At 39.2% G+C, this 14,927-nt stretch overlaps 1 protein-coding gene across 2 annotated transcripts in view; it reads right to left on the reverse strand.

The window, feature by feature from the left end:
* Nucleotides 1-2,408: 2,408 nt before the first annotated feature.
* ESRP1 (epithelial splicing regulatory protein 1) overlaps nt 2,409-14,927 on the reverse strand; it is a 30,167-nt gene continuing 17,648 nt past the window's right edge. The window contains exons 12-14 of one of the 2 annotated variants that reach the window (XM_054638373.2): nt 13,402-13,600; nt 11,410-11,578; nt 2,409-2,499 (exon numbers count right to left, since the gene is read on the reverse strand). In XM_054638373.2, the coding sequence (XP_054494348.2) occupies nt 2,409-2,499; nt 11,410-11,578; nt 13,402-13,600 (459 nt within the window). Of the gene's footprint in view, nt 2,500-11,193; nt 11,579-13,401; nt 13,601-14,927 lie in introns of those variants that run through there. The other variant, XM_077191450.1, reaches the window with a different exon arrangement.

A 14,927-nucleotide genomic window follows, 5' to 3' on the forward strand; every position in this document is an offset into this window, starting at 1 on the left:
AAGCTCAAACTGCCAGCTCCAACTGACCCTCTCTCAGAGCAGACAAGGCACTGGGTCTTAACTACAGCTCACGTTACTTTTCTTGCATAGAAGACAGTCAAACACCAGGAAGGGTGGGGAGAGCATGAAGTGGAAATACGAAAGTAGGACCACATTTCTCATTTTCTGAGTATGCAGTGTGATCAAAGTTGAAAATGCCTACTCCTGTAAGCCTTTTAAAATATTTGAGTGCACAGGAAAAGCCTACAAGATAAGAATCAGAGACAAAGCATTTAACATCCCACACATTTTTACAAAGTTACAGCATTTTTTCCTTAGATAATCCATTTTACATTCCTAATTATTTCTGCTCTGTGTAAAATATGCCTGCATATAAAGTTTACAGTGACTTCTTTTGCAGAGATTAGACAAATATATACAAAATATTTTTTTTATTAAAATGTCAAATGCAAAATTAGAGGTTGAAAAACACTTGAATTAAAAAACTGTTTTAAACTGTGTGCAAAATTATGTAAAAAAAGACTTTTTTCCTATTTCAAAGAACAAAAGAGATCAGACTTTGCAGGTTCAGGCTGAACAATTTTTGTGTTAAGAGCAGCTTAATACTTTATCAAGCAGAAACCCTCAAGGATTTGCACAATTTCAGCACCTGTGCTCTCAGGGAAGGGCTTAGTGGTCTGTGTGTGCATGTCTGAAAATTGTGCATGAACTTTAAAAGAGTAACAGATCCATCTGATCACTTCCAAAGTTGTGGTGGTTTTCTCTTAAGCACAACTGGCTTGAGAAGCAGTAAAGCTGGAAACATAATCAAAGTCTCCATCTAGGCTTGCTGTGTTTGTTCAAAACATCAGAAAGGGTAGAGGAATCTGCATGAAAGAGTTGTGCAGGTCACTGAACACCATGATAAAAGCAAATATTAATTTCTTGATTTCCTAAATTAAAAATCTTTACAGAAGAACCAAAAGCTTTAGTTTTCACCTTACGCACGCACAGTTTTAATGACATTTTCTACTAAAGTTAAGAGTGCTTCACTAAGAGTATACATGAAGTTATTCACTATTACATGACCTTTTATCTTTGGAGGTGAAGCTTTAAAATCAAGTCTAACATGGCAATGCCATTTCTATGTCTCAGAGCCTGTTTCAGCCACTTCTACTTTCCTGTCTCTGGGCCAAGACAGGCAACTAGCACTGCTAAGCTGTACACTGGCTGAAAACAAAGACAAACCCCATCAGTTTTTCCAGCTGGATCAGGAAGCTCCCTGATCTAGTCACTGGATGGCAACACAATAAATGGATGTGAAATGATGTAGCACAGTTTAGGCCAGAAGTCCACTAAGCAGCTAATTATGGCTCCCACTGTCAGTGCAGGGACAGGATTTAGCTTCATCAATCCAGCCAAAGGCCAGCTTGTGAGAACAACAAGCTGAGATGGTCACTTATACACATGCAAAAGTAGCACGCTTGGAGCAGATGACAGTGAGGTGATGTTGCAGGTAAAGGTTTTGACCAGAAGTAGATTACACCCTGGGCTAAGATGTCTGTGTCAAAAGCAGAAGAATTAGAAAAACCAGACAGTTTTGTTGCTATTTTTCAGACAGAAAGCTGAAAAAAGGAATAGAGGAAAGAAAGGGGCATAAAAAAATCTAATAACTTTATTAACTACATATTTTTTTCAAAGACTAGAGATTACAGAAGCAGTTTTTGCAAATACATTTCTATATCTTCCTCTGAGACTATGACACAATAAGTCTCATGGTCCATCAATACACTGCCTTGCAGTTCAACTTGCATTTTTCTGCACAAATGCTTTCTGGGTGGCTTCACCCTTTGACTGTTCCTATACAGAAGATCAAGTAAATCAAACTTGAAAGGCTGAAGTGGCCTGATCAGAAAGCTCGCAAAAGCAAGAGAGTAGCTGCTATTATACAAACTACTTCATTGCTGCAATTTTACATCAGTGTGAAGCTTAGACACTGGATTCTGTAGTTACCTAAGAAAGTGGCTTATTCTGTCTAACCAACACCTCATTTTAGTGCATTGCTAGGAGAGCAGCATCATCTCCACACTGCTCCAGAGAGAAAACTGGCTCTGAGAAGCTTCCTGCAGGCTCTCAGTACTGCTACTAAAGCTTAAAGTAGCATGCATTTGAAGCCCTGGGAAATATACAAAGCAGCAGCCCTTAAGATGACTGGAGTAGTTAAAATCCTTTAAATTATGGCTTTCATAGGCTTTTTCATGGCTTTTACGTATTGCAGTGTGACATTCTGGACACAGCAAATTGTAGCCACCTTCTCAGGGCAGCAAATGACAAATTATGTTGAGTATGGTGGTTATCTGAATAAAACACTATGATACCCACAAACCCTATCTCCTGGGGCTTGTTATCCTTACCTTCACTAAGGAAGTCTAACTGCTGCGGCCTTTAAATGTAAATCCATTCTTTGGACACTGTCCTGGCCACATCATTAGTGTGTACAAGTCCATCCTCTGCTGCATACTACAAACACAAGTTGAGATAGAAGCAATCAGAAGCCAAACTAGTGCAGAAGAGAGCCAGCAGCTGGCTGTGCAACCTTAACCTTTCCTAAAGTGCTGGGCAGTTACCAAAGCTCAGGCTGCAGAATTAGACATTCATAATGCTCTCACCACCATGGCATTAAGAGCAATTCAACAACAGAAACAACACTGGGGTAATCAGTTTTCCCTAACAACAACACGTTTGTACACACAGGATCTTGTTGAAGACCACTGTCCCCAGACTCTGGCAGCCCCAACTGACTGACCTCAAGAGAGTGTCTCCAGGGACAAACACCTCCTGCACAGCCACACATGCCCAAAGTCTCTGAAGGAAAAGTTAACACGCTCACTACTAAATAGATTTGCATAGACCACTCACCCCTAAAGGTGTGCTGAAGGCTGTCCCTGGCTTCTCCTATTTACTCAATAATTTTGTGAAAGTAAAAAAAAATTAAGAACTCACTCCTCCAAGAGCTCATACTTGCTCAAAGCTACCTCAATAATTTTCCTTTATCTCCTGAGCATGGCATCAAGCACCTAACCATGCCCATTGATATTTCAATGCTGTTCCTTAGATCTAGAATAACCTCTCCAAACCACACCAGAGAGATAGCTCTCAGATGACCTCCACTTCTGTGCTCCCAGCCCAAGACTATGAAAATATCATGAAAAAATTTCGACTGGGCTCTATCAGTCTTCCCTTTGTGTCCTTACATTGATGGTTCAATCCTTAGCTAAGCTGGTATTCATGAAGACTAAGTTTAGCCCAAAGGCTACTGGCTTAAGATGCTTTGTGGAGTCCTCCACCCTCCACATGAGTCCTACAGTGAGTCTGAGCCTATATTGCACCTCCTTAAATTGAAGCTCATCTTCTTGAGTGCCTCTGTAGCTTCCAAGTCCAGTAGGCACATTTGCCCCCAAGCATATGTCCTCACTAGTTTTCAGTCTTGACCTCACTGAGTTCTCATTATTTGCAAAACCCTGAGTCATCTTTATGCAGCAGAGTATGGAAGGGAAGAGTTTCATCACAGCAGGTAACAAGTAAATCCAGCAGCCAAGCCATTCCTGGACATAGTATAGAGATGTTTATAGCCTCCCTGCAGAGAAACCTCTTCAAGGTGTTTCAGGAAGTGAATGAAACTGACTGAGGTTTAACACTGCTGCTTCTACAGGGAACAGCTGTCCATGCCTAGAAATAAAGCTGTTTTTCCTTTTTCCACAGGAACTGCTTATGATACTTGTTTATCCCCACAACTGTGTTCCTGGGTACCTTTGTGACAACATCTTCACTGGTGGTTCCACTAGATAGCAGAGATAGCCTGGTGCCAAGGAGAACACTTGCAATCATTTTTGTCAATTTTGAGCCTATTGTTGGAAGGTAAGACTTGATGCTGTAGAGAACCATCTTGATACAAACTTATCACAACACCTCTCACTAATCATTTCCTGCATGCCTTTTCTGTTACATTAGTAGTCATACAAATCCCAAAAAAACTACCACAGTCAATACAACTTGTACTACTCAGATTCTCAAACATAATACCCAGGGGTCAGCTTACGACACTAATGAAGCCAAAAATAAGTCTTCCCCACCAGTGCACCATTCAGCTTTAGAAATTACAGCCATCACATGCTGTCTCCAACCTTTTTTTTTTTTAATGTAGCTGTAGAGTAAGGACATGAATACATGGCAGATATGCCCATCCACAGTTTGGATGCAAGCTCTAGGTCAGTATCTGCCAAATTCATCTGGGGATGGAGCTCCTCACAGCTGCCAGCAAGGCAGCATTTGCTTCCATTTACTTATGGTTCATAGACTGTTTAGACACAGCATCTTTTGTGGTCAATGGCAACTGACAGATTTTAAAGGTTAGGGCCACAAAGGGACAGGCTTGTCTTGTTTGAAAGCAATATTAATGCCACAATAATACTATTTATTCTGGAGTAATAAAGAAAAATCTTTTATTATGCCCAAAATATTCAATCTGTAGGTGTTGGAAACTTTGATATTCTTTTTCCAGTCTTTCATACCCTTTCGCAAAGGGTTAGGGTGCTACCTGCTCTGACTCCTTAAGAGAAGATAACATATGAACTGTCCCCAGCCAATTCTATGTTCACCAGCCTGAGGGATGACAACCTCCCAGAGGAACAGCAGCAAGTGACTTAGAGTGGTCATGTCTCCAGATGGAAAAGAAGTCAATAGAAGACACATGAAAACAGTGAAAAGTGTCTAGGCAGGCATACAAGACAAGTATTCCAGCCTATATTCTCTAATCAAACAAGCCTCAGGAACAAATACTTGCATGTTTTACATCAGGTCAGATAGAATTTCTACAGTTGTTCTTAGTAGGTGTATATCACTATATAATGATGCAGTGCAAGAGCTTGAATTCATTTTATATCCATTTAGTTCTTGAAATCAAATATGATATGAAGCACTTCCCAATGCAAACCTTTTTTCCTTATGAACTGATCGCTCTTCTTGAATCTCATCAACAGGCGGATTGGATTTTTTCCAATCAGTATTTCTGAGATTGCTGTATTCTCCAAAGAATCTCAAAATAAAGCAATTAAGTTTCAGAAATCAGTTTTGGATGCAAGAAGTTCTCACATGTTCTAAAGGTTGATATTGGCATTCAAGCAGCATTTTTACACCTCAAGGGATCCCAAATATTCATCACTAAAATATTATGTGGAAACATTGAGGTTCGCTGTCTCTCCTGATTCGCTAACAAGTTTTTCCATTATACATTTGGTTAACAGATCCAATATCCAGAAGGAAGCTGTTTATATTACAAGTGGGTGTGAGTTGCAAGCAGTCAGCATACATAACCAAGCAGCTTTTCAGATCTCTGCCAAGTATCTTGCAGGTCCATCAAGAGAACCACAAACATACCCAGCACTATTTGCACATAGGAACAAATATGTGCATAGACACCATCTAGAGGTTTCAGCTCTCTCCCTGCAGATTTTCTATCTCTATTTTTCCTTTGACTTTTTTGTAGAGTCCTCTGTAGTCCTGAAAGTTTTTTGTTTGTGAAGTATATTAACTATTGTCTGCTTTGTGACAAATACTGACAATATCCTTTCATCAAGCTACTGATTAGCAGCTTCTATTAATTTCAGGACTGTAAGGCAGGTCCTGATTGCAAATTCGTCTTACTTTATACCCCTTACTCTAATACTCAGAGAAGCACTAGCAGTGAAAAAGAACTTGTCAGAGTCATCCAGTAGTGTTTCAAGATTAAGTTATTTCCCCTCTTTTCAAGGCCTAGGAAGCTCAGCAGACCCAGAGTACCTCTGCAGCACCTCAAAGTGAGATCCTCTGATGGAAGCCAGCAGGAGGAGCAGAAAACGTAAAGGACACACATTACCAAGTAGCCTTCAGAAAAACTCAAAATTTGACAGATGATCCCAGACTTCAGTGAAGAGCAGATCATTTCAGAAACTGGTAGGAATTTTCAAATACTCCTTGGGCTGGTATGGGGCATTATTATAATGTGCACATATACACAAGCTTACAGCATTATGTCTATAGTGTTCACTACTGGAAAGCAGCCCATGAGGAAATGCAGCTTCAGTATAAAGCTTTTTTGGAAGTGGTTCATACAAAAGTAAATAGTAAATTTTGTGGTATAATCACCAAAGTTGAAAGTTTTAACATGCTACTTTGTTCACAAAAACTAACAAGACGTGTTACTAGCAAAAGTATTTACACAGCCTGTTCCAAGATTGGAATGTTTATCCACATTTAAAGAAAGGCTGTATAACTTGACAAATAGTGGAAGTAGGAACACTAAACTAGGTCACCTGTTAATCAAACAGAAACATTTAGATCCCTGTGACTATATAATCATGGAGGAATATTACGGATGGTATACTCAACAAGGCAGACTTTTTAAAATTAAAAATCAAAAAACTTTCAGGTCCAAGGAGTCTTATTCCAAGATCAACCCAGCTCTATCCTTGGAAATATCCTCCTTCAAAAAACCCTCCTTCCATCTATATCCCTGGAACAAAGCTCCTTCAATACAGATACCTTCCCCACAGATAACCTGCTGCCCCCTCTGCCTATTGAAATCAACTTCCCAGCTGGATAAGGCCATGGTAGCATGACAGCAATAAGCAGGGGGAATGGATCCAGAAGCTCTGCCACAGAAGACTGCAATAGTCTGCCCTGGGTAGTGCTGGAACTTCCAACACACCCCTGTTAAGGCTGCCTCTGAGTAAAGTGAAGCACCCAGCAATGTACCTTGGTGCCATGAATAACCCAAGATCATTGCAAGTGTTTTAAAAAGCCACCTGCATGGATGACATACATGCCTTCAGGCACAACAGGCAGATCTTCTCTCCCACCACTGAACTGTGTTGTAAATAGACAAAAGGAAAAACTATACTCATACTGATCTCTGCAGCAAGCTTGCACAATGCTGCTGTAACAATTAATCCCTCATACAAATCCAGTTGTTTTACTAGTTAACACAGGAACAGTCAGAAGATGACAGTAAGAGCTGGTACCTGAAAATCAAGTCATTGAGTATATTAAGGAAACAAAAGGCAGAAGTCCCCACCAGTCTCCATGGCAGCATTTTGTGTGGTGGGCTGAGTAAAAACTTGGACACTGCTACCAGCCAGAACATTTTAATAGATGTACCAGCCTTGAAGAAAGGTGGGGTTTGTTTGGTTTGGTTTAATTTAAATAATTTTGCTGTCCTGATATCCAGATAGCTGTTGATCAGAGCATTACTGTTCTGCTGCTTTCACCCACCATGGCAGTTTTACTAATTAAAACCTACAAATGAAGGGATAATGACAGCCTATGGAGGCATGCAACAATTAGTCTTCCCTGCTAAGGCACTCCTCCTCCAATGAAATATGGTAGTAGTTAGGCATCCCTGCTGTTCTAATCCTTGGCAAGCTACATTTATTTTGAAAGAGTAATTAAGTGTCCCCCCAAACAATCATTCTGGTGACAAATTTGTGACATGAACTAAAGAGTTAAGGTTATTTTGACAAATTCATGATGGAGAGCAGCTCAATAGAACAAGGACAGGTAATGAAGAGTCCCAAATTCAGACATTTAATTTAAAACACTTGAACTACATTTATAGGACAGCAACTAAAAGCCACCAATAAGCTTTTATATCCAGTGAGTCCATCACTGCAGATGTGATTTCATGCAATCAAAGGTGACATACTTAGAATAAAAATAATAATAAAAACAAAATCAAAAGAGTTTAAGAGATGTGGTCCAGAGCGTTGATGTGATGCTGTGAGTACAACTAAAAGAGGTTTTGTTTCTGGCTGCTGCTGTTCTCCATCTGTGACAGAACTCCCAGGCTAAATACACATATGGTTGTTTCCTAACCCAGTTCTGTCAAGTGATGCTGGTTAGCCAGACACAGAGATATGTAAACAAAGCTGCTGGCAGCAGCTCTGAATGGTATCGCCCACTTGTTCCTAGGTTTGCCAGTTTTGAATTCCCTGTAACTTAATTGTGCTTCAACAGGAATCTGAGCAATAACCAAGGTTAGAAAAAACTCACTTGTTTCCCATGATGATCATTACAGAGAATCTGATTCATCACAGAGAACAAGTGAGACTTTTTTCTAACCTTGATTATTGCTCAGATTGCTCATTTTACTTTTACACATACATCTGCATGTATGCATACATAAATATTAGTGCTATATGTATGTTGCATATGTATATACTCCTACAAGGTTATAATGTATGTACTCCTACAAGGTATAATGAGAAAACCCATACCTTATCCAGAGCAGGAAGGGGCATAAGCAGACATGAGAACACTAAGACATTACCCTGTATTTCCCTGTGCAGCAAGTGTCAGAATCATACCTTTATCACATAAAAAGGCCTTTTAACTCAAACCACTGCAATGGAGAGAACTGTACACACTGGCCCAACAGGGAGATAACCCCAGCTTAGCCACTATTAGACAAACACACTGGAACAGACCCACACTCTTGAGCAGTACCTGTATCTCTCAAGACAAGTCCCACAAAGGTGTGAACAAACAAATTTACCTACCCACCTTGGCTCAACAGCACAAGAATTTACCATAGGGGACAGAACACAAGAATGCTTTTCCACTTATTTTGAGTTGAAGGACTTCCTGAGCCAGGTGTGGTTTCTGTGTATTCACTAACTCACAATGAGTTTCCTGCCATGGAATTTAACCAGTTTGTTTGAACCTACACCAAGTTTCAGTTTCCATATCATGTTTTGGCTATGAATCCTACAATTAAGAATCTCCTCTTTCCACTATGCTATTTAAAATTCTTTTTTACTTTTTAAGAAACATAAATGTATTACTACATGTATGGATTTTGACAGATACTTTTGAGGCTTTGAAGGCACTGCTTAAAAGTGATAAAAATGGCATCAGAACTTAATAAATACAATAAGATTCAATTTTGTTTTAAAACTGTTTACCCTGTAGCAATAGCTTTCAAGTTTGTATACAGTAATAGTTTCTACAGGATGTGTTAGCAGTTGCCAAGTAATGCAGTTATTTCCAATGTACCTACAGCACCTAGTACACCTAGGATTAGATAAAGAAAACCTCCTCCTTCCCATGAATCCTATTGTTCTTTCTTTCTTAAAAGCTTGGGACTAGGCAGAGAGCAAGACCACTGATTTGCTGTCAGAACATGTTGCCAGATATAATTACAAACTGAACAGTGATATCAAAGACTCACAGATCCTGAATAACTTGCTCTCCCTCCTTTTCATTAGGAGTTCACTAAAGCTATTTTAATAGCTTAGAAGGCATCCATTTCTTTACACCACTGGTGGTTTCATCACTAAAGCTGTAAGAGCATTAAGACAAGTCTGAGAGTTTCAGGATATCTGATAGGTACTGAAAACCAAACAAATATCTTCTACCTTTCTACCATTTAAGTTGATTTCTGTGCAGAAAATGGAGTTGGACCATTATAAAGCAATTTGACCTTGTAAAACACAGGTTGTAGAAGCTTTTGGCAGAAGAAGTTTCCTTATTTCTATAAATATTCACCAGTTAGATTTATGAACCTTGTCTGATCATTACCTACCAGCTCTATATTACTTTTCCTGGATGTGCTTTTAAATGGAACACTTAGTACAGAGGATACCCCATTCTTTCCTGCTGCACATACTTAATTTTTGACTTAAACTTCAGAACCAGAAAGCTACATTTAGGAGAGTTCTGATTGCTACTTCAAATGGACTCAATTATTTTGTGCACCCTGAACCAAGCACAGGAATATGCCTGAAAAGCAGTAAGTATTAAAGAAGAATAAAAAACAAAAAAGAGAAACAAACAAACAAACAAAAACAAACCCAAACCAAAACCAACCCGAAAAAAACAAGTCAAAAACATCCTCTACAAAGAATCTATATCTATTGGAGTATATACAAATTGTCTGTAGATCAAACATTCTGGATAGAAAAGCAATACCTAAACACTGAATCTCACAACAAAGAAGCCAACTTGAGTCCAGAAAATTTTCCTTATTTTCTTTAAAAGGGCAGTATTTGTAATTGGCAGAGAAGTTATGTAATAATGGTTTCCTAAAAACAGTGCACAACTGCCAGTTAGACAAGACTATAAAAAGGATATTTTGGGGCTTGGGACTGATCGGTCTGTGACCAACATCCATGCCCAGCCTAAGCAGCCAGTGATGAGACTCATGTGGGAACTCCCTCAGTGAGAAATCACTAGGGCCTGATATTTAGCCTGCAGTGACTAGTCTATTCTTATCTTAATAAGTGTGTCAGTAACCACAGACTATTACTGCTACTATGTTTTCATGAAATATAGAACTGTTATTGAGAACCTTGTTTTATATTGCCAGTGCAAGTTTGGAATTTTATTTTTTCTTAATCTTACATTAACAAGGCTGAGTTTGGTAATATCATAACCATAAGACAGATATTGAAGGCATTATAGAAAGTAACTCATTAGTGAAAGAAACATTTTAATAAAAAACCACATCAGTCATTTCACAGACATATAGGTACAGTAATAAGAAAACTTTTGTTATCTTACAGGTATTGAAGTGCTCATATTGCTTAACAGCTTCCTAAGTAGCTATTTGGTCCCTGCTGCAGAGATAAAAAAAACTTGAGTTGTTGAGCAGATTTCCTAACAGAGAAATGGTTTATGGCTTAAAGGGGACGTGGCTCCTTCCAAGGCCTCATGACTGCAGAGGGCAACAGGTATCCAGAGATTTTGTTCTGTAGCAGGTAGCTAATACATTCAAAAGAATCAAAAGCCCTTTGTGAGAGGTGTTGATGTTGCAAGGACAGGAAGAACACATGCCTCTATATGCTTTACATGTGCATTCAGTACAATATGTAGTCATAGAAGTAAACAGTTTCCATCATAAAGGTCAAAAGTTATTTTGTTACAAACACAAAGAGGCAGTATTTCAGAAGTTGCTAAGGCAGACCCCAGTCCACCCACTCTAAAGAGGGGCCAAGGGCTTCTTTATGGACATGGGAAAGCGTACTGCACATGTCAATTCCCACTGAGGGCATAACAAAATAAACTAGTGACTAGTAAGTTTGAGAGCAATGTTAGGTGAAACAAAAATAATAAAAAATACCCCACTTAAATGTGTGTCCTAGGTTAAAACAAACAAACACACTAACCAGCCCCCCTGCCTCCCAAACATTGCTACCTGCAATAACCAAAAACTTGGAGACAATCCCTAGTTATCCTGAAATTGTTTCCCTGAACAAGATACCAACAAGCTGTTTGTGGTACCACAAGTCCTTAGTAGAGCAGATAATGTTCTTTTGTGAGTTTTGTGCATTTGCTGGGAATAATTAAAAAAAAAAAAAAAGACTTCTTTGTTGCTGCTTGGGTTCTCCTCTGCTTTACCTGGGGTAGTAAGCTGTGTAGTTCATGAAGAGCTGAGCCCCAGCAGGGTAGTAGGCTGTGGAAGGCTGGAGTGTTCGTGGGTTCAGAAGCATGGATGGCTGATACAGAGCAGCTTCTGTTGGCACAACGGCAGCAGGAGCTGGAAAGGAGTAGGCAGGGGGTGAAAGGCCTGCAGGGAGCAAATGGAAAATAGATTAGGACCTCTGAAATTCCAGAGCTAATACATACACACACAACTCCACAGTACATCGGGAACCTTCTCATCCTTGCTCACCACAGAAAAGAAATGTGAGCCACCAATGCAAGTGTGACTACAAAGTGTTACACTTAGCATCCAGTCTACAGAAAAGTCAAAAATACACCAAAAAATCACCTCTTGCTCTGGGAATAGGGTACCTTTCTGATACATAGGTCAGTTTTGCTTTCCTAGGCTCATATTTTAATGAAGTCTGCATTCAAGAGCTACAAGACTTCTGCACAGTAAGAAGTAAGTTTCTGTGACAAAGATCTGTTTAACACTCAACAAAACAGAAGACTTTCATCCTGGTACTGCTTATCCCTTAATTAATCAACAGCAGAGTGAGAAAAGGCATGGCTTTGCAGCTTGAAGTGTTAGCATTAAATGAAAAAAAAAACAATAAACAACCAAAAACCAAAAGTGTACTTTGTGCTGTTTCAGCAAGATGTCAGGCCCTAAATGAATTCTCACTGATGAGAGTTCACCCTCCTCCTTTGCTTAATGCTTCTCCTCCCTATTTCCATGTAAGTGAACATAAAGCTTTAGATAAAGTAAGCCTTTAATTTTACTATTCAGAGTTACAGCCAGCATCTCACTGTATTGTAAAATGTGGAATGACAGGGCCAAAAGGCCTTATCTGAGGAATACATCACAGGCATTTGTAATTGGAAATGGGAACATTGACCAGTGTGTTTCCAAAAGTTTGTAACTCTGCCCAAGAACCTGTCAGAGAAGCTGTCAGGTTGCAACCCATCTGGAACAGCCTTCACATACAGGACTATCTACTGCTGACCCATACTCAAGATACTTTTGTTGAAAGAAAAAAAACTCTCCCAAGGATTAGCTGAAGGTTTACTTGCACTCAAAAAAAACACCCCAAAGGAAGTTGGCTGCTGTATTGGCAGCTCTGACTAGCATGTAGAGGACTTTTCTGAAAAGATCTAGAACCAAAAAAATACACCTGCATAGAGAGACACAGAGAAAGCTACGACTTGACTACCTTCCCATTTATGATTTTGGAAACAAAGTATTATTTTTCCCATAGGCTCAGATTTATGTGGAACAGATGCCTTAGCAAGTTAGCCCTTAAGCTCCTGAAGTATTTCCCCCAAAAGTTTGCATAGAAGTCAGTGTTCACCCTAGTAGGTCTGAGAATCAAAATTTAAAAGGAAATACAAATTCTGCAATTCTCTGAGGCAGAAGCCATGTGTATTTCACTCCCACAAAGCCAACCTCCATTTCATATGAACAGCAAAAAGCAAAGGAAGAGTTCAGTCAGTTGCAGTTCAAAAGGCAAAACACATGATTAAGTCTCAAAAGGGAGCATTACCTATGCTTTCTCAAATTAAGTTTTGGAACTGAAAAGGGAAGGTCTCTTACTTGACATGCTCACCATGACAAAAAAAATATAAGTACAGATCAGTTAAAATACAAAAAGGTTCTTTAAGGTCTAGGTAGGGCTTAGAAATTACTTTTCAGAATCATCACTCACCCCAACCAATTAAAGTTTCAAGGAGGGGAGGGAAAATTTGCCACTGGAAAAGCAAAAGTAGTTCTTCAGTCATAATAATTTACAACCAAAGGGAAAAATAAAATAATGATTGCAAGCTGGTGATGATTGAAGACAAAAGACCTTATTTTAACACCCCCATCTCATAATGCTACCCAAGAACCAGGACAAGAGTCAGCAAAGCAGCTCCAATACCTACCCACACACAGTGTAGAGCAAAGTGCAAGACCCAAGCAAAACTTACATGGTAACTTACATGGTGGCGGGGACAAGCCATTTCGATTTAAAGTGCCCCCCATTAATACAAAGTTCATCTCTTCAGCAGAACATTGAAAGACTTCAACATATCTGTCCTTCATAGTCTTCTTATGACACTTCTGTGCAGCCAGGAAGGCTCGATCTGCAGATTTCATCTGAATGAAAGCATCTCCTGATGGACGCCCCTACAAACAAGGCAGACAAAAAAGAAATGTAGGTTCCATGAGGGAGAAGAACAGCAATAATTTGTGCTAAGTCTCTTCAGTCAAATATATTCATCTCCAAAGTCAAGTACAGCCAGTCATCCTGAGCACTCATCAGCATGTTTAAGCTCTCCTCTCTAAAGTTTTTCCCACTTGTGATAACTTGATTGTATTTATTCACCTGTTTTGATTAAGCTACATTGTAACTTGTTACATCTATATCTAAAAAAAAAAAAAAGACACCTATGGGAGAGACTGTAATTCAGTAGTACTTTGGTGCTTTGAGACCTGCTCTTGCAAATTTACTATGAATGCAGAATTGTAAGATCTAGTTCCCATTTATTACCTGTGATTTTTAATATTCATTATAATAAGTGCTCATTGCTAAACAATTTGTTTTAAATTTTATTTTCTGAAGACCAACATGGGCTGGGATGCTTTAGTAGAGTACTAACTAGCCTAACATTTGGTATGAGCTTGCAGAGAGGAAAAAAACCATCTTTATATGTGTAAATGAGTGGGATACACCACTGGGAGGAGTTATTTTAGCCACATGCAGCTGCTGATTTGAAGTAGCCAAAACTAGAGAGAAATCTGAAGCTGGCTCTAACACAAGCCATCTCATTTTGGAGCGGACAACAACATTGTCAGCATCCTTTACACAGTCGTTTATGATTAGAGGATTGAAACCTGGGAACTTTGAGAAAGATAAAAACCTAGTAGTCAGGCAAAAGCAGTATTTGGGGAGAAAAAAAAAGTCTGACAGCTTTGGGCAGAGCAAGAGTAGCAGACAGCCCTTAGGGTTATATGCATACACCTATTTCCTTATCCAGGTTCTTTAATTAGTGCTGTCAAGGGCTGATACTACTGTAAAGCATTACTTGTGCTTCAGTATTTGCACTTTTCTTAGTCTCTCCCAGCACTACACATTCATTACAGTTTTTTTAGCCTTGTCTAGGTCAAGTTTCCACAGACACAGGAATGTCTTTAGATAGACAAGTACTGAAATAACTACAGTCCCTTCTCTATCCCCTTCTGAAACACAGAAGTCCTACTTGGGACCAGGAAGTATTTTTTAGTTTTGGTTGACATTCAGCCTAAGCTAAAACAATTTTAGAACCGTAATTTTTATACAGTTTTTTATCAGCTTGTTCCATTGAACCACTCAGAGCATCTCCATGGAGTTAAAGGATTCCTCCCCCTGAAGTCACAAGAATAGAAAGATAAAGATCACAAGAATGCACAATCCTTTGTCTAAAAGGTTTTCATAGAAATTGCTTCCATAAAACAATGGCAAAGATGTGACACT

Source organism: Agelaius phoeniceus, chromosome 1 (genome assembly GCF_051311805.1).
Source record: "Agelaius phoeniceus isolate bAgePho1 chromosome 1, bAgePho1.hap1, whole genome shotgun sequence".
NCBI lineage: Eukaryota > Metazoa > Chordata > Aves > Passeriformes > Icteridae > Agelaius > Agelaius phoeniceus.